This window comes from Geotrypetes seraphini, chromosome 11 (assembly GCF_902459505.1).
Source record: "Geotrypetes seraphini chromosome 11, aGeoSer1.1, whole genome shotgun sequence".
In the NCBI taxonomy this organism is placed as follows: domain Eukaryota; kingdom Metazoa; phylum Chordata; class Amphibia; order Gymnophiona; family Dermophiidae; genus Geotrypetes; species Geotrypetes seraphini.
Genome location: NC_047094.1, coordinates 118,235,759 through 118,259,876, shown reverse-complemented (window position 1 = coordinate 118,259,876; position 24,118 = coordinate 118,235,759). Strand labels below are relative to the sequence as shown.

General features: G+C 45.4%; 1 protein-coding gene across 1 annotated transcript; it reads left to right on the top strand.

The window, feature by feature from the left end:
- Window positions 1-23,657, top strand: WFDC3 (WAP four-disulfide core domain 3). Its single transcript, XM_033914489.1, has 7 exons — window positions 1-144; window positions 4,723-4,866; window positions 5,775-5,915; window positions 9,554-9,688; window positions 11,395-11,535; window positions 20,444-20,596; window positions 23,611-23,657. The coding sequence occupies exons 1-7, from the start codon at window positions 57-59 to the stop codon at window positions 23,619-23,621; spliced, it is 813 nt and encodes a 270-aa protein (XP_033770380.1). The 5' UTR covers window positions 1-56; the 3' UTR covers window positions 23,622-23,657.
- Window positions 23,658-24,118: the final 461 nt, after the last annotated feature.

Sequence of the window (24,118 nt, the reverse complement as noted above, 5' to 3'; positions counted from 1 at the left end):
TTTAAATTCCGGCCAAGGGTAGCTCTGGAGATTCAGATACGAATCCTGAAGGCACCATGAAGGCAGCAAGTGGCATCTACCTATCTGTGGTCCTCCTCACTCTCTGGGCACAGCTGCAGTCTGCATCTGTTGAGAAAGTCAGAGGTGAGTACAGGGAGCCCGCCTTACTTCGGTGCAGAGCTCCGAGCTCCGGGTGCCTCTTTCATATAGAGATGAGCCGTCATTTCTGACAAATTGGCATTCGTCAATAACAACGCGCAGACTTAAAGAGCAGAAATGCGTGTTTGGCACACCCTGTCTCGATCGTGTTGGGCATACATGATATGATGGTTCGTGCATTTGCACACTATCAGGAAATGAGTGTGGCCTCTTTACACATACCTTAGATTCTAAATATGGTACCCAACTTTGGGCAAGCTTCCAAGATGAGGAGGGACGGTCTAGCAGTTAGAGCTGCCGCCTCAACATCCCAGCCTGTTCCTTGTGACTCTGGGCAAGTCACCTAACCCTCCGTTGCCCAGGTTCCACAGTTTTATTGTGAGCTGTTGGGATAGTTAGGGAAAATATTTAAGAGTACCTGATTACTATTGAGTGTATTGTAAACTGCTCTGGGTGAATCTCTTCATGAAAATTTGCACAAGCGACTGGCTGTACACTATTCTATTAAGGTACAGTGACTGACTCCCATAGCGTTAGAGCTGTCCAGAAAAATCTAAAGTTGGAAAAACAGTGCAAATTGAAGTTTTTCCCATGAATTCGATTATGCTTGATCAGAAAAATTTTTTTTAAAACATTTTTTAATCCCATCCTGGGGTCGCTCAAAGCTATCCTGTTTTTCTTAAAATATGCTGTTATTTTTGCTTAATGGAGCAAATTTTTTATTTCAGCTATGTTTTCACAAATACACTGATAAAAAGACATTTTGTGCAAAAAAATCTAGGAGTATTTTATTAACCGCCACCCCCCCCTCCCATTTACAAAACCGCGATAGCGTTTTTTAGCGTTGGCCAGCGCGTTGAATGCTCTTGCTCCTCCTGGTGCTAATAGAGTTCTTATGAGTGTCGGGAGCAGTGTGGAGCATTCAGCATGCCGGCCGGCGCTAGAAACCGTTATCACGGGTTTTGTAAAAGGGGGGATAAATGAACCTTCAATATTTGCACTTTATTGTGGAAAATAACAAAAATTTAACAGACTTCGCTAACAGCTATACATGTACATTTTGGTGTAGTCATCTACCAATGGCGTTCCAAACATTCAAGCATTCGATGTCTTCTTGAGATAATCAGGATAAAGCCAAGAGAGGTGCTAAACTGATAACTGACTTTGCCACTGGCATCACCACAGACCCAGTGCAGCTTGAGGCCTTGTTTCAAGGAGTCGAACAGCATCGCAGGCTTTATCCTGGACTATTTCATGAACATAAGAACTGCCATCTCCGGATCAGACCTTAGGTCCATCAAGTCCGGTGATCTGCTCACGCGGAGGCCCAACCAGTTGTAAGACATTGAATGTTTGAGTGTTTGGAACGCCATTGGTAGAGGTCTACACCAAAGTTTAGCTATTAACGAAGTATATTAAATTTCATTTATTTTCCACAATAAAGTGCAGACATATTGAAGGTTCATTTAATAAAATGCTGCTAGATTTTTGGCATAAAATGTCTTTTTATCAATGTATCATTGCTGAGAGAGAAAACGTAAAGGTTTTTAGCTATAATATCAAGAAATGCTCCCCATTAAGCGAAAATAATAGCAAATTGAAAGAAAAACAGAGCTTTATGTAGTCAGTGGCTTTCTACAACCCCAGGAGGGACTTAAAATTTTTTTTTCTGATCAAGCACAATTAAATTCATGTGAAAAACTTCAGTTCAAACTTTAGGTTTTTCTGGACAACCCTACCATAGAGGGGCATAATTTAAAAAAAAAAAATCTAAGTCCCCTTTTGGCCTAAGGTCCTAAACATTGAAAGTAGCAGCAGGGAAAATGTCCATTCTCAAAAAAAAAGTCCAAAATGAGGTTTTTTTTGAGAATGGCCAACCTCTATGTTCAGCGTGTTAAAAACACCCAGATCACCACTATGTATAAACTTACAACACTTTATCAACCAAAAAATAGCCTAAGTCCCAAACGCCCAAAACAAGACCTTTTAGGCGAAGGAGGGGCCAGTCCTTCGCCTAAAAGCTGGATTCTGTAACACCGGTTACAGAATCCACACCTCCCTCCACCCCCGAACTGCCATGACCCGCGGCAGGAGAGATGCCCAATCTCTCCTGCCGCAGTTTGTGGCAGTTCATGGGGGAGGGGTGATCGTGATCATAGCGGGAGAGATGACCATTCTCTCCTGCCGTGATTGCGATCCCCCCCCCACCCCCAAACAAATACCGGCAGGAGGGAGCCCAACCCCTCTTGCCAAGACGTGATACCCCACTCCCGAACCAATACTGGCAAGAGGGAGCTCAACCCCTCCTGCTGAGACATGACCCCTCCACCCCCGAACCAATACCAGCAGGAGGGAGCCAAACCCCTACTGCTGAGATGCGACTCCCCACCCCCCATCCCCCTAAAATATGGGCAGGAGGGATCCCAGGCCCTCCTGCCCACAGTGCAACCCCTCCGAAGCCCCCCGAGACCCCGATCGGCCCCCCAACCCCCGATCGCACCTCCCCAAACCCCGCGACCCCGCGACCACCACCCTCACCCCCGACACCCCCTCTCACCCTTGACACCCCCCTCCATTTATGGTGGGCCTTAGGGCCTGATTGGACCAGATGCCTAAGGCCCCGCCCATAGGAGGAGCTTTAGGTGCCTGGGTCAACCAGAATTGGCCCAGTTGCTTTAGGCCCTTTCTGTGAGCGGGGCCTTAGGCACATGGGGCCAACCCTGCCCATGTGCCTAAGGCCCCGCCCACATGAATCCCACAGGCATAAATCCAGTGTCCATAAGTTAGGCATGAAATCCCTGCTAAGCGTTATTTTATATAAGGCGTATGCTTTTTATAGCATTGCGATTAGTGCTGAATTTTTTTCCGTGTCCAAATGTGGACGCCGTGTATAGAATTCCCTCCATTGTATCTTTGTGAAGAGTGCGCACTTGATGACATGTGATCCCGAATTTGAAAAAAATAAAAAGCAGAATAAAACACAAACATATTGGGCTGCCCTCCCTACTTTCATGCCTAGAGGAGCCGCATTTATGGGTTCCAAAATGGAAAGAAATGGTTTAAATCAGTGGTCTCCAACTCAAACCCTTGGCAGGGCCACATTTTGGATTTGTAGGTACTTGGAGGGCCTCAGAAAAAAAATAGTTAATGTCTTATTACAGAAATGACAATTTTGCATGAGGTAAAGCTCTTTATAGTTTATAAATCTTTCCTTTTGGCTAAGTCTTAATAATAATATTGTCATTTATAGCTAAAGAGACAGATGATCAAGAAACTGTTTTATTTTACTTTTGTGATTATGATAAACATACTGAGGGCTTCAAAAGAGTACCTGGCGGGCCACATGTGGCCCCTGGGCTGCGAGTTTGAGACCACTGGTTTAAATCATTTCCCCTCCTCCCCCTTTTTCAAAACCGCAAAAGCGATTTATAGTACTGGCTGGCACGCTATATGCTATGCGCTGCTCTGATACTTGCTTGCGCGGTTATGTAAAAAAAAAAAGGGAAGGGGGGAGTTGTCAGATTTGTTTTGGCTGGTGGTAGATTTTTATGGAATTATTAATGAGTGCTATCGTGTTTATTTATTTATTTAAAAATTTTTCTATACCGTCTATAGCAGGGGTGTCCAATGTCGGTCCTTGAGGGCCGCAATCCAGTCGGGTTTTCAGGATTTCCCCAATGAATATGCATGAGATCTATTTGTATGCACTGCTTTCAATGCATATTCATTGGGGAAATCCTGAAAACCCGACTGGATTGCGGCCCTCGAGGACCGACATTGGACACCCCTGGTCTATAGCAAGGGTAGGGAACTCCGGTCCTCGAGAGCCGTATTCCAGTCGGGTTTTCAGGATTTCCCCAATGAATATGCATTGAAAGCAGTGCATGCAAATAGATCTCATGCATATTCATTGGGGAAATCCTGAACACCCGACTTGAATACGGCTCTCAAGGACTGGAGTTCCCTACCCCTGGTCTATAGCCTAAGCGGTTTACAACAGGGGTAGGGATCTCCGGTCCTCGAGAGCTGCATTCCAGTCGGGTTTTCAGGATTTCCTCAATGAATATGCATGAGATCTATTTGTATGCACTGCTTTCAATGCATATTCATTGGGGAAATCCTGAAAACCCGACTGGAATACGGCTCTCGAGGACCAGAGTCCCCTACCCCTGGTTTACAATATCTTACATACGTAAGTTTTAAGATAATGTAAAAACAAATAAGCATGAATAATCAGAACCTCAGAAAATCAGCAATCAGAAAAATCAATGCCTAAAAAAAAGGCTTTTACAAACAATTGTGTTTTGAGCAGTTTCTTAAATGCAGCTCTATTGCCACATTTCCTTTATCTGTTCCACAATTTTACTCCTGCACAACAAAAGGCCATTGCGCTGGTTTCTACATGTCTTGGGTAGACATTCGCCTCTAACAGCGCTGAATTTTCAGAGCGCAATGATCTTTTCGGTTGGTAATTAGACATCTTACCTTTGAAGAGTTCAGGGATCGTACCGTACAGGAATTGATGCCAAATCATCACTGCTTTGTATCTCTGTTCTTTTCTAGACAAACCTGGAACTTGTCCAGCGCCACGATGCAGAAGCCCGTCTCAATTTCAAGATACTTTCTGTGACAAGGATTCAGATTGCACAGGAAAGGATAAATGCTGCCAAGATGGAAATCTTAGGTTTTGCAAACCACCTCGTGCAGGTAATTTTTATTTTAAAATTCTCTTCTATTTTTGTCCCAGCAGTCTAGCTCTCTTCTTTTGTAACTCCTATAGACCGAAAAGGCATTCTTAAAATGCAGCTCTCAGCTTTAGAAAGACAGTTCATCAGCCCAAACAGACGATCTGTGTGTAATTTGTGTGCTCACTGGGAATGGAAACAAAAGCACAGTCACAAGGGACACTAGGGGGTCCTTTTATCAAGCCGCGCTAGCAGGGTTAGCGCTTTGGACATTTTATCACGCGCTAACCCTGCGGCCGGCAAAAAAATTAATGCCTGCTCAATGCAGGCGGTTTAACACGCGGTATTACATGCAGCTTGATAAAAGGATCCCTAGGGATTTAAGAAAATTGTTTTAGCAGAACTATTTCTCTTATCAGTCAAAGTATGTACAGGCAATCCCCGAGTTACAGACGCCCGACTTAGGTACGACTCATACTTAAGAACGCAGTTGCGGCTTCATTTCATTTCACTGAGCACGATTCCCAGCGGCATAGACTGTTTCCTGCCATCCCTCACATTATTTTGATGACAGAAATATTTCTGTTTTCTTTCTAATCCTCATATCATACTCACTCTTAAAATTTTACAAGTTGAAGCAGCTAGGTGGGGGCCCGTAATGTACCCAATGACCTTATTATTCATTGATTAGCAGGCATCGCTTTGATCGGCCACGCTGCACCTGACCCCGGAAGAAGGTCTTTTATGACCGAAACACGGCCCGTGTCGGGTCTATGCCACAAATCTTTTACTGTGTTTTATTTTGGTATTAATCTGCACCTCGTCCAAATAAAGATTTCATCACGATCATCAGTTCCACAGTTCCCTGTTTTTTGCTTATTGGGAGTGTGACATTTTCACATGCCATCATTTTTTTTTTGTTTCTGTTAGAAAAACATGGCGTTTGCCCACCACACGATCCACGGAAAAAAGTAAAGTGCGACGACTATTGCACATCTGACAGTGAATGTGCCGCGTCATTAAAGTGCTGCATTACGGAAAATGGACGGAACTGCGTACCACCACGTGGAGGTATGATACCTACATTATAGAGACACTTATATTCTGATGTTTATTCACTGTTTTAGTGCCTGGAATCAGTACGTATGTAAAAGTGAGTGGCGTATGTAAGTGTTGCGTTTGCCGTGGAGTTTCTATGCATGTATGCTCTGTGTAGGGTTGCCAGACAGCCGGATTTCACCAGACGTGGTCTCCTTTTCGAGGACATGTCTGGGGATCCAGACGACTTTTCAAAACCCGACACTTTGTCCGGGTTTTGAAAACCTTCCTCGAATTCGCGTCAGGCAGGAGGGCATCCACGCGAGGCTAGGGTGGGATTGGGGTGTTAAGGGGCGGGGTGTCGGGTGGAACTGGGGGCGGGTCTAGGGCCCTGTTCCCTCTAAGCTGAGCAGGAGTCCTCCACCCACAGTCTCACCAATAGAGGGTGCTGTTTTACTGTCACATTTTTCAATTGTGAGGGACAGGCAAGTTCTGCAGGACTCCAGGGAACATACCTGTCCTTAGCGACTGAAAATATTCCACCCCCTAGTGGTAGCAATGCAGCTGGAGGACACCTGCTCAGCTTAGAGGGAACAGTCTAGGGGGTCCAGATTATACTAAAGTAACCATGGTGATAAAACTGGCATGCGGACCTGTGGGCTGGAATGACAGCACAGTGCAACCTGACAACACAAAATTGGCTGGCTGGCTGTTATGATCCATTTCCCTATGTACCTGTCTTCCCATTATGTTGAAACTAGGGTTACCTAGGTTATTTAACGACACGCGGCCGTTACACCCCAGCCCCGCTCCCAAACATGCCCCCACTAAGCTTTTCCTCTTCTTCCCTGACCTCTGGGCCACGTCTGGAGGGTCTCCGAGCCTGCGCAGATGCGTGTGACATCATCCACGCCTGCTCGGAGGCCCTCCAGACACGGCCGGGGTTTGGGGCTTTATTCAAAAACCCAGACAGGTTTTGGAAAGTCCGTCCAGGCATCTGACAAGAGGACACGCCCCGGGTGTTCCCGGAAATCCGGTAACCCTAGCTGAAACTCATAGCCCTTTTCTTCTGCTTGTCTCACACCATGACCCACAATTGGTTCATAGACAACGGCGCGAAAGACAAAAGCGCGCGCCGCCGCACCGCTCTAAATTACAGTTTTTAGGGGCTCTGACGGGGGGTTTTGTTGGGGAACCCCCCAGTTTACTTAATAGACATCGCGCCGGCGTTATGGGGGGTTTGGGGGGGTTGTAACCCTCCACATTTTACTGTAAACTGAACTTTTTCCCTAAAAACAGGGAAAAAGTGAAGTTTTCAGTAAAATGTGGGGGTTTACAACCCCCCCACACCACCCACAATGCCCCCACAACACGGCGCGATGTCTATTAAGTAAATTGGGGGGGTTTCCCCCCCACACACCCCCGTCGGAGCGCTAAAAACAGTAATTTAGAGCGGCGCGTGCTGCGCTCAATTGTCTGGGCGCACCTTTGTCCCGGCGCGCTTTTGACCTGACACCCTCAAAAGAAGGACATGCCCGGGGAAATCCAGACGTCTGATATCCCTAATCAGATAAGAGTTGCAAGTCACGTCCTGATCGGTTTCTTCTTACTTCTGGAGGCGCAAGGCCTAATGTTAAGACAGTGGCCTGAGAACCGAGGGAGCTGGGTTCAATCCCCCCTGATTCTGAGCAAGTCACTTAACCTTCCATTGGCCCAGGCACCAAAAACGTAGACTGCGAGCCCAGAGAGAGCGCCCATATGCAATTTACATAAACCGCTTTGGTTGTACAACAGAAAGGCAGTATATGAAACCCATGACCCTTTGACCACTGCCTGAAGCTCAGTTAGGGTTACCAGATTTTCCGTTTGGAAAATCAGGAACCCTAGACCTGCTCCCAGGCCCATCTAGTTCTACCCATCCCCGCCCCAGTCCTGCCCTAGCCCCGGGTGCCGGGTTTTGAAAAGCTGTCTGGACCCCCGGACATGTCCTCAAAAGGAGGACGTGTCCAGTGAAATCTCGACGTCTGATAACCCTAAGCTCTGTGTATCTCCACTGCTCATGCCGTGCTCACAGCCCTTCACTCACTGCTCACTGTCGCCTGCCACTTTGCTGTGGATGCAAATGCCTTTATGGAACAGGACCAGACCATACAGCAGTGCTGCTCAATTCCAGTCCTTGAGGTCCACAAGCAGGCCAGGTTTTTAGGATATCCACAAAGAATATGCACGAAAGAGTTAGAGGGTGACATGGTAACCGTCACTGCGGTGACCCTGTGGGAATGAGGATCGTGTCATGGAATTACCTGGTATTACTGCGGTTTGGTGGACCATTCTGCGATATTGGTGACAGGCCTGTCATCCCGCTGTAATGGGGACAGGCTGGCCCTCCCCTGACCTACTTTAAAAGTCCCGGTGGTCTAGTGGCCTCTTCAGGGACAGGAAAGATCCCCAGTCTTTCTTGTCCCGCTTACACCACTGGACTCACTGCTAAGACATTTTCAAAATGGCTGCCGAGACTCCGTGTAGCAGCCATGCGATACTTCCGCTACCACTTTATAAGCTGAGTTGAGTGTCGATCTTTGACGACAACAGAGGTGCAAATAAAAAACAGACGCCTACCTAACAGAATGTATAAAACTAATAAAACATTTTAGAACATTTAGCATGACACGATAAAGCATTTAACATAAGGAAACTGAGATATAAGATAACCAAATTGTCGTCGTTAATAAAAAGTAATATGTCCTTTTAATCAGAGCCTACCTACTGCTGTTTATATTAGGGAGAGACAAAATGATCTGGAGGAGAGTGTAGTGGTTACATCTGTAGCCTCAGCACCCTGAGGTGGTGGGTTTAATCCCACCCACACTGCCCCTTTTGACCCTGGCAAGTCACTTAGGGGCAAATTCTATATGAAGCGCCCAAAGGTTAGGCACCGTTCAGCGCGATTCAAGTAAAACTGGGCGCTGTTTAATGAATCACGCCGAGCGGCCCCTATTTTGGAGGCGCCCAAGAAATAAGGCCAGCTCTAGGCACAACGAAAACGGAGGCGCCCACGTGAGCGCTTAAGCACGGCTTAAGAGCAGCGATTCTGCAACAGGGCTCCTAGCACGAAGCCACGCCCACGCCTAACGTGCATAGCGCCTATTTTTTTTTTTTTTTTTTTGGAAGGCCGCCTAAATGTTTAGAGGCGCCTTGTTACAGAATCGCGCTTTTCTTGATAGGGCGCCTAGGTGTCAGTCCGTGCTGATTAAGAAAGCTTAATTGAGCTTGTCGTTCAATTTAGATAAGCGCCGATCTGGTTGGGGGCCTCCGAAATAGGTGCCTAACTGTAGGCGCCGGTTACAGAATTTGGGCCTTACTCCGCCATTGCCTCAGGCATACTAGATAGCGTGTGAGCCCCTCAGGACAGACAGGGAAAAATGCTGGAGGACCTGATGGTAAACCACTTGATGGTAGAAAGACTATTCCCTTTTTAGGAAACTTTAAAGACTTTACTTTTCAGACAATTTTTGAAGATTTCATTAGACTGTGTACGTTTTGCGGGCTAATTTGTTGGCTCCCAGGGATTGCCTGGTTTTCTTAGATCTGGGATCTGTTTAGAAACTCAATGGGTGTTTAGCAGAATATAAGACATTTTGTATTATAATATATTGTATGTCCTATTACAGAGACACCTGGATTTTGTCCTCAAGTTGTTCTTCCTGGTATAGTCACTACCTGCATTGTAAACTGTACCAACTGCTCCAAAGATGAAAAGTGCTGTTCTGTGGGATGTCAAAAGCAATGTATGAAAACAGTCCAAAGTAGGTTTACAAGTTCATTATACCTGATAAACTGCTTTTAAGACCAGGTTTTCAAGTTTTATTCAAATTTGATATAATCGCCTATCCATGTATTTCTAGGCGAAGTACAAATACAGTTCTCCCCCGAAATTCGTGGGGATTCCATTCCAGGAACTCCCGCGAATTTCAAAAAACCGCAAATGCGTTTTTTTTTTTGGTTTTTTTTTTTTGCCTGTCAAAAGGCAGGAGAGGGCAGCTGGAGCGGGTGAAGAAAATCACTCGCGGTCTGCTCCAACCGCCTCTTCCTGTAGTAAAGTCGGGCTACACCCGTCAGGAGCTGCTTTGACTTTACTACAGGAAGAGGCGGTCAGAGCAGACCGCGAATGAGCGAGTCCACGATTCGCGAACCACAAATTCGCAGGGGAACACTGTATAGATAAAATACAAGTTAAAACAATATGAATATATAAAATACAAAACAAGTTCATAAAACAAAGATTTCCAATGTGGGAAAACAAAGAGGAACATGGAGGAGAAAATGGGAAGCAATACGATAGTTATAGGATAGGAAAACATACAGCATAAGGTATGTTTATGTTTATTAAGAACTTCATATGCGGCCTTCTTCTGCAGGATCCTACCCTCTGCCGCGTTACTGATGATGTCATCAGCGACGCGGCACAGGGAAGGCCCCAGTGGGAGAAGGCCGCAAAGCAGCCTGTTTAGAGTGCCGCCGATACCGATCCAAGCGGTTTACAATATGCGGAGGGGCATAATCGAAAGGAACGTCTAAGTCCGTTTTTGTCTAAGTCGCAAGTTGTCCAAAGTAAAAAAACAGCCTAGGTCACATTTTCGAAAAATATGCCTAGGAAGTGATGTCAGAGGGAGAGCCAACACCGATGCGGGCAGCAAGTTGGTGAGGCCCTTCACGCCGGGAACGTTATAGAAGTATGGGGGAAGGGAGGACGGCGTGCACGGCAGCGTGAGGTGCGGGGGAGGAGCAGGTGGGCGGGTGGCGGAGAAGAGGGCGGGGGAGGGGCAGAACTAAGGCGTGACAGCACAAGAATGGGTGGAACTGGGCGTGCCTGGGGGGCGGGCCTAGGGGTGGTCCGGATTTTCCAAAAGAAAAATCTGGTAACCCCCACCCTGGAGTGATTTAGAAACCTGTATAATAGCAGACCCAGAGGTTGGAAAAGCTCAAATGGGAGCCGTAGCAGGAACAGGCTGACCAGGCTCTGGTGCTAAGGTTGCGGATACCGGAATGGAATGGATGCAGGAGCAGGAGTAGGAGGTAGCTGCCAGGGCTAATGATGCTGAGGCTATGCCCAGATCCTGAAGGGGATGAAGTTGATTCTGGTCTGGTCTTCCACCCTTGCTGTGCACCTCTCTTTGTCTTTGCCATAAACCTTTAGAACTGTAACCCTGTTGTCTCCTGTTGCTCTGAATGTTTGAATAATTTTTTTTTTTTTTTAAACCATGTTGCAGCTTCATTCCTGCAGAGTTAATCTGTCTGATGGTGCACTCTGTGTTTTAACTGAGTTTTCTGCTCTGCCACTTTCTTTCCCTGATGGTTCTACCAGGCTACCTGCTTCTGACGCAGTCCCTTAGGCATAACAATCAGGAACAGCACAATACACAAGTTGAACCATTTGCAATACAAAATATATTACTCTTTTGCCAGCAGACTTGTTTATACTTGGGGGGGGGTTCTGTTTTTTTTTTTGCAGCTAAACCGGGATTCTGCCGTAGTGAACCAGTTCTTTGTATTCGAGCAGGTCCTAGCACCTGCACGAATGACAGCGGATGCCGTGACAATTTCAAGTGCTGTCTCGAAATGTGTGGGAGAATTTGTCAAGCCCCAGTATCAGGTACCTGTATAATGTAAAGTTCCCTGCATGATAATAGATTACTGTAACATCGTTAACATGGGTATTTTGAAAAGTAAAATATTGCCATTAAGTTGTAGGGCTATAAAAAAAAAAGTAACTCCATTCTACTTGCAATTTCACTGGTTGCCAGTTTTTTGTAATTGAACTCAATTTAAAACTTTGCTACGGGAAGGGGTAAAACGCAGACCTCACGGATCTTACGGACCTCGCAGATCTAAAACTGCACGTCCTTAAAAATCCGAGGTCCGTGCATTGACAAGTCCGCCTTCGCTTTCCCTGCAGCTCAGCTCAGGCCCCCGGCTCCCTCGTGGATCTGAACTGCACGTCACATCCTTAAAAATCCGAGGTCCGCGCCACTTTTAAGGTCCGTGCCACTTTTAGTCTCTGGCTCTGACAGAGCTCTATGACAATTTAACTCTGACGGATCCTAACATAGGAAGGGAAAAGCATTAGGATCCATCAGAGTTAAATTGTCATAGAGCTCTGTCAGAGCCAGAGACTAAAAGTGGCACGGACCTCAAAAGTGGCGCGGACCTCGGATTTTTAAGGATGTGATGTGCAGTTCAGATCCGTGAGGTCCGCGAGGGAGCCGGGGGCCTGAGCTGAGCTGCAGGGAAAGTGAAGGCGGACTTGTCAATGCACGGATCTCGGATTTTTAAGGATGTGACGTTTTAGATTCGCGAGGTCCGTAAGGTTCGTGAGGTCTGCGTTTTACCCCTTCCCCTTTGCTACTGACCTTTAAAGCAGTGGTTCCCAACCCTGTCCTGGAGGACCACCAGCCAGTTGGGTTTTCAGGAATATGCACGGGGCAGATCTGCATGCCTGCCACCTCCATTATATGCAAATCTCTCTCATGCATATTAATCAGGGCTATCCAAAAAACCCTCCAGGACAGGGTTGGGAACCACAGCTTTAAATCACTTAATCAACATCAACCAGATTTTTTGTACCGTGTTTCCCCGAAAATAAGACACTGTCATATTAATTTTGGGTCCAAAAAATGCACTAGGGCTTATTTTCAGGTTAGGTCTTATCCATGTACAATGATCATCTCTCCCTTCCTCTCCTCCACCCCAATTCATCCTCTTTCCTTTCTCTTCCCCACATGTGCAGCATCTTTCCTCCCCTCTCACCCATCCCCTTGTGCCTTCCCTCTGCAGCTTCTATCTATCCCTCCCATCCTCCTGTGCATCAGAACCCTTGCACAGCATCTTTCTATCCCTCACCTTCCTCCCTCCCTTGCAGCAGAACCATGCCGACCCTCCCACTGCGAGACCGTCATACCTCCCTCCAAACAGCAGCATCGGCAGCACTCTAAACAGGCTGCTTTGCGGCCTTCTCCCGCTGGGGCCTTCCCTGTGCTGTGTCGCTGATGACATCATACGCCGTAAGCTGTTCTTGAAACTTATGCTCAGAGACATGAAGGCGAAAATTCCGCCTCACCACCCAATCATCGCATTGTTCAATACAGTGTCAAAACGATGGCATTGGTCACTCTACAGTTCAAGGATCTGTTGAGAAATGTTTGTGGTTAGCATTGATCTTTTGATGACAGACGAGTCTTCATCACCCTCTCTGAAGGGGTGTAGTAGAAATATATCGGTTCCCTGATGCAGTACCGAAACGAGGCACGTTGGAACCAGCGACTTTCTGAAGTTAAAGTTTTACTTCTTTGAATACCTTCTGTATACGATGACAAAGTTATTAGCCACTTTGGCATTGTTCAATTGTAGAGTGACCAATACCATCGTTTTGACACTGTATTGAACAATGCGATGATTGGGTGGTGAGGCGGAATTTTCGCCTTCATGTCTCTGAGCATAAGTTTCAATGACAGCTTAAGGTGTTTCTTTACGATTATTTGTCGTTTAGACATACAGGGTGACTATTCTATTGCTTTTGCCAAATTTCTTTTAGTCACTCAATTTTTGTTATAATTTTGAGTTTTCCTGCCTCTTTCTTCATTTTTTGACTAATGTAATTCCTTGAGCAGAGGGGTTGCTTGATCGAAATTACTCTTACTGAAAATAAGCTTAGCTGCAGTATTAAAGCTTTCTACTTTCAAGAGGCATTTGGAGCAGATCTAAATGTTTCAGAAATTATTCATATATATTAGAAGAAATGGTTGGATGGTTAGAATCCTCTAAAATTGCATGGATACAAGAGCATTTGATTGTTTGAGACTGTAGGTAAGAGTATGTTTTTCATGTTTGTTTTAGATAGGTCTGCCCTATTTTAATACTTAGAGTTCTTTTCTATTTTGTGATATCATTGTAAATCGCTTGGACCTGTCATAAGAACATAAGCAGTGCCTCTGCTGGGTCAGACCAGAGGTCCATCACGCCCAGCAGTCCGCTCACGTGGCGGCCCATCAGGTCCAGGACCTGTACAATGATCCTCTATCTATACCCTTCTATCCCTTTTTTTTTTCAGGAATTCATCCAATCACACCCTCTGGAAGTGCATTCCAAGCATCTACCACCCTCTGGGAGAAGAAGAACTTCCTAGCATTGGTTCTGAATCTGTCCCCTCTCAATTTTTCCGAATGCCCTCTCGTTCTTGTACTTTTCAAAAGTTCGAAGAATCTGTCCCTCTCCACTTTCTCTATGCCCTTCATGATCTTGTAAGTCTCTATCATGGCCTCTCTGCGTCTCCGCTTTTCCAGGGAAAAGAGCCCAGTTTCTCTAATCTTTCAACATGAAAGGTTTTCCATACCTTTTATCATTCATGTCGCTCTTTTCTGAACCCTCTTAAGTATCCCAATATAAACAACTGGGTATAATTCAAAAAAAGATGTTCCTAAAGGGCCATAACAAGAATAGTAACATATAAAGGAACAAAGTCAACTTCAAACGTCTTTTAGCATGAAATGGTACTCAGATTCCAAGATGGAAGGTTAAAGAACTCAATAGGGACGAAAGCCCTCAAGAGACTTAAATGGTATCGATCATTGCACCGGGATGTAAAAGATGTTTTGAAGTGCTGTTAAATTGATTTATAAAGTTCAAATGTCCATAAAGTACAAAAATAGTCCAAAACTTTAAACGACTACTTGTAATTAAAGCTTGAATGAAGTGAACAACTTAGCTGAAATATAAGGAATGCATAGGAGTAACTGGGTCCTGACGCGTTTCGCCTCAATGGCTTCTTCAGAGAACCCACTTGCAATCTTATATATACTGCTTATTCTCAAATTAAATCTGTTGATTCTGTTTCACAGGAAACTGAAAAATTACAGAATCAACAGATTTAATTTGAGAATAAGCAGTATATATAAGATTGCAAGTGGGTTCTCTGAAGAAGCCATTGAGGCGAAACGCGTCAGGACCCAGTTATTCCTATGCATTCCTTATATTTCAGCTAAGTTGTTCACTTCATTCAAGCTTTAATTACAAGTAGTCGTTTAAAGTTTTGGACTATTTTTGTACTTTATGGACATTTGAACTTTATAAATCAATTTAACAGCACTTCAAAACATCTTTTACATCCCGGTGCAATGATCGATACCATTTAAGTCTCTTGAGGGCTTTCGTCCCTATTGAGTTCTTTAACCTTCCATCTTGGAATCTGAGCACCATTTCATGCTAAAAGACGTTTGAAGTTGACTTTGTTCCTTTATATGTTACTATTCTTATTTCCCTCTTAAGTATCGCCATATCCTTCTTAAGGTACGGTGACCAATTTTGGACTCAGTACTCCAGATGCAGGCGCACCATCGTCCAATACAATGGCAAGAAGACCTCTTTCATTCTGGTTGTAATACCTTTCTTAATAATACCTAGCATTCTATTCGCCTTCTTAGAGGCCGCTGCGCACTGTGCCGACGGCTTCATTGTCTTGTCCACTATTACCCCCAAGTCCTTTTCTTGGGTACTTTCACCCATTACCAGCCCTTCCATCATATAGATGTACTTCGGGTTTCTGTTCCCTACATGCAAGACTTTACATTTCTCTACATTAAACTTCATCTGCCATCTCTTCACCCACTTTTCTAGCTTGTTCAGGTCCTTTTGTAATTCCTCGCAATCCTCTTTAGTCCCAACTCCACTAAATAGTTTGGTGTCGTCTGCGAATTTTATTACTTCGCACTTCGTCCATGTTTCTAGATCATTTATAAATTTATTGAACAGCAGCGGTCTAAGTACCAACCCCTGTGGAACACCACTCGTGACCCTCCTCCTCTTTTACTCCTACCCTTTGCTTCCTACTCGCCAACCAATTTTTGATCCATCTATGAACGTCTCCTTACACCCCATGGTTCTTCAGTTTCCGTAGTAGGCGTTCATGGGGTACCTTGTCAAAGGCCTTTTGGAAATCCAAGTATACGATGTCTATGGGGTCCCCTTTGTCCATTTGTTTGTTAATTCCTTCGAAGAAGTGCAATAAGTTTGTTAGGCACGATCTTACCTTGCAGAAGCTGTGCTGGCTTGTTTTCATCAGTTTGTTTCTATCTAGATGTTCATCGATGCTGTCTTTTATCAGTGCTTCCGCCATCTTCCCCGGAACCGAGGTCATACTTGCCAGTCTGTAGTTCTCCGGGTCACCTCTCGATCCTTTTTTAAAGATGGGCGTAACATTAGCTATCCTCCAATCCTCCGGGATCACGCCTGTTTTCAGGGATAGCTTACAAACCTGCTGTAGTAGTTCCGCTATTTCCTCCTTTAGTTCCTTCAAAACCCTAGGGTGGATTCCATCCGGGCCCGGAGATTTGTCACTTTTTAATCTATCTATCTGCTTAAGTACGTCTTCAAGGCTTACCTCCATTGATGTTAATTTTTCTGCTTGATCTCCTGTGAAGATTTTTTCAGGTTCCGGCACGTTGGATGAACAAGTTTTAATAAAACATAAACATAATATAACACATTGGTTGCTAACCTTTCTCATGTAAAGGGCTGCAGTGTGAAAGCGAGAAAATTCTGAGGGCCACTAAAAGATTTCAAGTTTACACATACTGCTAACTTTGTAAACCGTCTTGACCTGTTAGTTAACTTTCCAGCCTGCGGCACATTAAATCCAGTGCCCCGGCCGGAAGGCACCCGGAAGTGCGCGAAGGCCCATCTGGTTTGGTGGAGGGATCCAGGATGTGCGGGAAGAGAAGGCGAGATGCCGGCCAATAGAAGAGTCATCCACGCCGGCTGACTTCCTACAGGACTTGTCTTTCGCCGCGAGAGGCACATCCTGTAGGCAGTCAGCCGGAATGGATGACTCTGCTCGCCAGTGTGTCGCAGCACACCTGAAATCTCAGGAGGCACAGTTTACGATAAGAACATAAGAATTGCTGCTGCTGGGTCAGACCAGTGGTCCATCGCGCCCAACAGTCCGCTCAATCGGCGGCCCCCAGGTCAAAGACCAGTGCCCTAACTGAGACTAGCCTTACCTGCGTACGTTCTGGTTCAGCAGGAACTTGTCTAACTTTGTCTTGAATCCCTGGAGGGTGTTTGCCCTATAACAGCCTCCGGAAGAGCGTTCCAGTTTTCTACCACTCTCTGGTTGAAGAAGAACTTCCTTACATTCATACGGAATCTATCCCCTTTCAATTTTAGAGTGCCCTCTCGTTCTCCCTACCTTGGAGAGTGAATAATCTATCCTTTCTCACTCACCAAGTCTATTCCCTTCAGTACCTTGAATGTTTCAATCATGTCCCCTCTCAATCTCCTCTGTTCGAGGGAGAAGAGGCCCAGCTTCTCTAATCTCTTGCTGTATGGCAACTCTTCCAGCCCCTTAACCATTTTAGTCGCTCTTCTCTGGACCCTTTCGAGTAGTACCGTGTCCTTCTTCAAGTACGGTGACCAGTGCTGGATGGAGTACTCCAGGTGAGGGCGCACCATGGCCCGGTACAGCGGCATGATAACCTTCTCCGATCTGTTCATGATCCCCTTCTTAATCATTCCTAGCATCCTGTTCGCCCTTTTCGCCGCCGTTGCGCATTGCGCAGATGGCTTCATCGACTTGTCGACCAGCACTCTTGGGGGTCTCTACAAGTAACGCCCTGGACTTTGTAATATCAGTTCTACAACATTTCATGGATATATTTTGGAAAACTCACTTTATTATAGATTCTCAGCAGTGGCAATGAGACACCTGGCTCGCCCCCTTCCCTTCCCCCATGCTTTTTAAATTTTCCCAGCGCGATCAGCATTACGAACTTGCTGCCCAAGTCTGCTCTCCCTCTGATGCTACTTCCTGGGCATGGGACCCAGAAGTGATGTCAGAGAAAGACGACGCAGGCAGGAAGTTCGCAATACTGCTAACGCTGGGAAAGTTAAAGAGGTATGCAGGAAGGGGCGCACGCACGCGGCAGGGAGGGAGGGGTCAGGTAGGAGCAGGGGGATGGAGAGGAGGATGGGTGCCAGTGCCCCCACCAAGACGATGCCTGTGGCGGACCGCCCCTCCCCCTTTCTATGCCACTGAACACACAAAAGAGATTGTTTGCATTTACTCTTATCAAGTGTCAAGGTTGAAATTAACACATTTACAGGACTTGGAGAGCATTGGGGGCCACATTGAAGGGTTTTAGGAGCCACATGTGGCCCTTTGGCTGAGCATTAAAGACTACCGAGACAGCATAAGGCAAATTTTACTTCTTTTTCTGTCTGTTAGGTTCCAGATAGCGTGACCGCTCACGCCCACAGTTAGGTGTGAAACTGAAAACTTAACACTAGCGTTTTATAACGACAGTTCTGTGTAGGGTTACTAGACATCTGGATTTCCCCAGACCTGTCCTCCTTTTGAGGACAGGTCCAGGGATCCGGACAGCCTCCCTCATAATCGCTATCGGGCAGGAGGGCAACGCGATGACCTCACGCTCAGGAATTTGTCACCGAGCACCGAGCACAGTTGGCATCACTGTATAAAGAGTTTGGTAAGGTTTCATAACCTTGGCATATCGGTGTCCCACAGCTGTGTTCATGTCAACATATGGCAGTGTCTTGTTGAATGGTATTTATTATTGTTGTTGTATGCCATCACATCCGCACATGCTCGGAAGTCCTCCAAACTCGGCTCTGAGCTCAAGGGGGGGGGGGCAGAACAGGACATGGCTGGGTGGAACTGAGCGGGGCCAATACATTGTCCACTCTCAAGTCTAGACGGGCGCCTTCATAAAGTAAACCCCTTGTATAAAATCTGTACCAAATCTCAGCAAGGCAATGCTCCAGAAGAAGTACAGTAGAAAGCTGAGACTGGAATCGGTCCAGAGAATGACCACCCGGATGGTCTCGGGACTCAAGGATCTCCCGTACGAAGAAAGGCTGGATAAATTGCAGCTATACTCGCTCGAGGAGCGCAGAGAGAGGGGTGACATGATCGAGACATTCAAGTATCTCACGGGCCGCATCGAGATGGAAGAAGATATCTTCTTCCTCAAGGGTCCAGCGGCAACAAGGGGGCCTCCGTGGAAAATTAGGGGCGGAAAACTGCATGGGGACACCAGGAAATTCTTTTTCACTGAAAGGGTGGTTGATCGCTGGAATAGTCTTCCACTTCAGGTTATTGAGGCCAGTAGCATGCCTGATTTTAAGGCCAAATGGGACAGACACGTGGGATCTATTCACAAAGAAAGGTAGGGGAGGGTCTTTGGGGTGGGCAGACTAGATGGGCCGTGGCCCTTATCTGCCGTCTATTTCTATGTCTATGTTTAAAGGAAAAAAGAAGAATGCAGACTGGTCACACATCACGCAAGATGAAAAGGTGCTCACCTGTAACTTAGGAACTAGGAGTAAAAATGGCAGAGGATGATATTGCTGGTGCAGCAAATAGGGCCATGGTGAGTGCGTTCATGCACCCGCTGGAGCAGGAGATAAACCGCAGAAACTAATGAAAAGCTTTAGATGACTTTTGAAAACAACTGTACAGGTAATCCCCGAGTTACAGACGCCCAACTTAAGTGCGACTCGTACTTAAGAACGTGGTTGTGGCTTCATTTGATTTCACTGAGCAGTATTTCCAGTGGCCTAGGCTCCTCCACTTCTGCAGCAGATTCAGGAATGACGCATGACCACGTTAAGAACAGTGTGTGGTTGTGCATGCTGCACCTTAGAGGGAACAGTGGTAGGGACAGTTGACCCTTTTGTCAGCTGGGAGCAGCAAGAATCTTAAAATCTACAAGTTCTGAGTTACATACAAATCCGACTTAAGAAGAGCTTTAAAATCGTAACTCATTCTTAACCCGGGGACTGCCTGTATAGGAATAATCAAGCCATTGTGACATCACTGATGAAGATGGCTCTTAGGCATTGGTGGAATGAGGCATTATGACATCACAATCTCAGCTCTGGAATGTTGCTACTTAAGAACGTGGTCATGGCTTCATTAGATTTCACTGAGCAGTATTTCCTAGACTCCTCTACTCCTCCACTACTAGTTAGGCCACAAACCCTCTATTTGATCACAGAGGTACACAAAGAGAGCACACCAAAATATGGAAGAGAAAAAAATAGCACAGGAAGAGCAGCAAAAGGCTAATATAAGATCCCCCAACTGGACAAATTAAAGAAAAGAGCATGGGCAAGGACATTTTAAAATATTTGATTTGGAGAGGAATGAGGTTTGCTCACTTTCCAAATTGCTTTATTTTGACACGGGGGGGGGGAGGGAGGAGGGCAATAATAAACACTTTCTTGGTGAGTTTGCTCTAGTCATGTTTTATGAATCAGTTACGTATCCATGAGTCTACTCTAGAGGCTGATTTTAAAAGGGAAGCTTCTGGTAGAGAGAGTGAGTGTATCTCAAAATATATGGGTTAAATACTGACTGTGGCCTAAGCCCCATTGGTGGAGTTTCAAGAAAACTCCCCGATAAAAGGCCCTTATTATTTCCCTAATAAGAATCTGCCTTACAGATAACTTCCTACAGCACCAATTCAATAATTATTCTTTCTGTATTTCAGAAAAACCTGGTTTATGTCGCGTTCCTTCAGAGTCATGTCTTAAGCTGAAAGAGTCTCCAAAACCCGAGTGCTCCAGAGACGAAGACTGCAAAGATAACTTGAAATGCTGCTCAGAGAACTGTACACAGAAATGTGTGCCTCCCATAAGGAAAGGTAAGTGTATGGAGACATGCAAATGAGATGGCAGGAAAGGGGGGAGAAGGCAGGTTCTGGTGGATGGAGAGCACTTAAAGTTATTGGAGAAGAGATGCAAAGAACAGAATGTGCCAGACTTTAAGAATAAATGGGATACCCATGTGGGATCCCTACGAGGGTCAAGATAAGAAAATTGGGTCATTAGGGCATAGACAGGGGGTGGGTAAGCAGAGTGGGCAGACTTGATGGGCTGTAGCCCTTTTCTGCCGTCATCTTCTATGTTTCTATGTTTAGATAGCCAGGTGAGAGGGTAAGGGGGGCGGGGAGAGGGCAGGGTCAGGTGTAGGGTTACCATATGTGTGAAGACAAAAAAGAGGATTCATGACCCTGCCTATACCCCACCCACAGCCCAACCCACACCACCCATCTCCTTGTCCCCTTTCCCATCTTCTGTACCCTTTTAGCGCTTCTCTCTCTCCCTTCCCCCAACTCTGCTACTCCACAAGTACTTCTCTCTCTCTCTCTCCCTCTAAATCCCCTCTTCTGTGGGTGCTTCTTTCTTTCTCTCTCAGTGGGTACCCCCCGTCTCTCCTTCCAACCTCCTTTCCTGCTGTTTCTGTCCCTACTCTCCTGTCCAGCACTACCCTACTCCAAGCTCTTTCCTCCAGCACTCTCTCCTTTCCATAATGCTTCTCCAGCCCTCCCTCTCTCCCTCTATGCTGTTTCTCCAGCCCCCCCTCCCTCTTCCAACCTCCGATGCTGCTTCCCCTCACAACTTCTCTAGCTCCCGACTCCCCCACCTACCTTTTCAGTGGGCCAGCCACTGTAATATCTTTGGGCAGCCGGTAGCAGCAACAAGGTGAGGTGAAAGGAAGGGGCTGGCTTGAGTAAGTCAGGCATCTGAGGCAGGAGGTAAAGGGCAGAGTCTAGTAGATAGGATGCTCTTTTGGGTACATGGAAAAGAGATGAAAGAAACAGGTTTGTTTGGAGTAGGTTGGGAGGGTACTATATATGTACCTTTCATTCCATGGACTTTGCTGAATTCTCATAACAAAAGCATGTACATGCGCTTTTACTTGGAAAATTACCTAGAAAAAGAACTGAAACACATTTATACCTGCTCATTTATGTGGCTAGATTTCCCAATTAGAAATACCCACATGGAGGACCATTTTTGAAAAGAACTTCTAAGTCCGATTTGGACGTTTCCCGCTAGGCCAACAGGACATCCAACCCTTAGGATACCTAACTCTATACCCCAGTTCTGACCACAGAAATGTCCAAGTTGACAATGTCCAAATCCAGACCAGTTGGATGTGGGAGTGGCCATCATTGTGATGGACTGGCCACACAGACATGCCAACAGCGCCCCTTAGAGGGCACTACTGTGAACTTCACACAAAGGATACCAGAAGTACATCTCACCATATATCCCTTATAATTTATGGCAATCCCTCCAAAACTTCCCCAAACCTACTAGATCCACCTGTCTACCACCCCAAAAGCCCTCATGGCTGCAGGTGGCACCTTTATGGCAACAGAGTAGGGTTTTGGTGGGCTCACTCTTTCCACCATAAGTGTAGTGGTTAGAGTAGCTTATGGGCCTGGGTTCACCAGGTTACTTGACACCTGTGTGATGCTCTACTAGGTCAGAATTGCATCCAGTATTTAAGGTGTGGTCACACCATGGAGTGATATAAAGACATTATAACATACCCCCTTACCACATGCCAGGTCAATGGCATGCTAGTATTCTATAATGGAATCTGGACACCCAGATGCTCTCATCACATGGTATCAGGAAAGATTCTGCCCTGAGATATCATTGTGTTATATGTTTCTATCTTTATTGGACAATTGCAATGTGACTTTCTTAGGCTGTCCCAAATCAATACTAAAAACACTTCAAACCCTTCAAAACACAGCTAGAAGACTAATTTTCAAACTGAAAAAGAATGATAGGATCACACCTTGTCTTCTGGGGTTGCACTGGCTACCGGTGGAAGCTAGGATCCTTCATAAATTCTATTGCTTATTGTTCAAAACACGCTTTGGCGACACACCAGATTACATTCCACAACGTTTTAGGTTCTCTAACAAATCAGCTTTGAATTTAAGGCAACACCATACCTTCTGCTTTCCTGAAATTAAAAAGATAAAATATACCAGAATTTTCAATTCAACCTGGGCTTACCAAGCAGCCAAACTATGGAAAACTCTGCCTATAATGATCCATAAAAACAAAAAAATTGACCCTGAGATATCCACAGAGAAGAAAATTCAGAAGAAACCAAGAAACACTGGAGTGACGATGTTCCTGAAATGGACTTTATTGAAAATTTAAAAGTTCCACAAGTCATTGTATGCAATCCACATAAAAACCTTGAGGACCTAATCCCCTGAGAGCATGGGACCCACACATGGGTCCATGTTTCGACAAGATAGTCTTCTTCAGGGGTCCCTGATAGTCCTAAGGTAGTAGATACGTGGACAAAACAATTCAAAAGTACAAATGCGTGGAACTCCACTGAGAACACGCATTTGTACTTTTTTGGATTGTTTTTTTCTATGTATCTACTACTTTAGGACTATCAGGGACCCCTGAAGAAGACTGTCTTGTCGAAGCATGGACAGTGTTGGGTCCCATGCTCTCGGCGGATTAGGTCCTCAAGGTTTTTACGTGGATCATTTTATTTCTAGGTGGATTGCTTACATTGACTTGTGGAACTTTTAAATTTTCAGTAAAGTCCATTTCAGGAACATCGTCATTCCACCGTGTTTCTTGGTTTATTATGATCAATAAACAGATTAACTTTAAGTTTCAAAAAAGAGCTAAAGACCTATTTGTTTGAAGAATTTGTACTTAAAAAGATATATGTATATGCTAACCAGTTTATAACATTGTATTAGCTCATTTATTTTTATGTAAACTGCTGTGAACATCCATGTGGTATTGGTAGTATATAAATAAAGATTGTATTGTATTGTATTGCTGCTAGTTTCAGTTTCAGTTTCTTTTTCATTTTCTGCAGAAGGAATCTAAAAGGACAAAGATCCTTCCAGCTTACAAAGCAGTAACCAGAACGCTCTTTACTGTATCAGTGTTGTAATTGACTTTTAAAATGTATCAATCATATTCTAAAGATTGGAATAAGGACAACGCTCTCGGCACACTAGCAAGACTCAAGCAGAAGGATACTCTAAAGTCAAGATATGCTACAAGTCCAGATGCGGACCTACTTGCAAAATATTCTGCACCACAGGGAAAAGCAATTTTTTTTAAGTTAATGAAATTTACACTTTCGATTATGGTATTAAAACACCCCCAAACAAACGGTATCAGGAGGGCCGCTGAAAAGTTCTCAGCCCAACCAACAACGGTAGGACAGTCTCCATCGAGGGCTAGATGCACTTAGTCCAGCAAATTTTTCACTCCGTGTTTTTCTGATGGAATAAAAAAAGTGGAAAATCGCTGGACTAAGTGTATAATCCTCGATGGAGACTGCCCCAACTGAATTGGCTGGGCTGAGAACTTTTCAG

Coding starts and splice junctions, on each gene's coding strand:
- WFDC3 (XM_033914489.1), top strand. CDS start 57: ATGAAGGCAGCAAGTGGCATCTACCTATCTGTGGTCCTCCTCACTCTC. Junction 4,867..5,774: donor TTGCAAACCACCTCGTGCAG/GTAATTTTTATT, acceptor TGTTTCTGTTAG/AAAAACATGGCGTTTGCCCA. Junction 9,689..11,394: donor ATGTATGAAAACAGTCCAAA/GTAGGTTTACAA, acceptor TTTTTTTTGCAG/CTAAACCGGGATTCTGCCGT.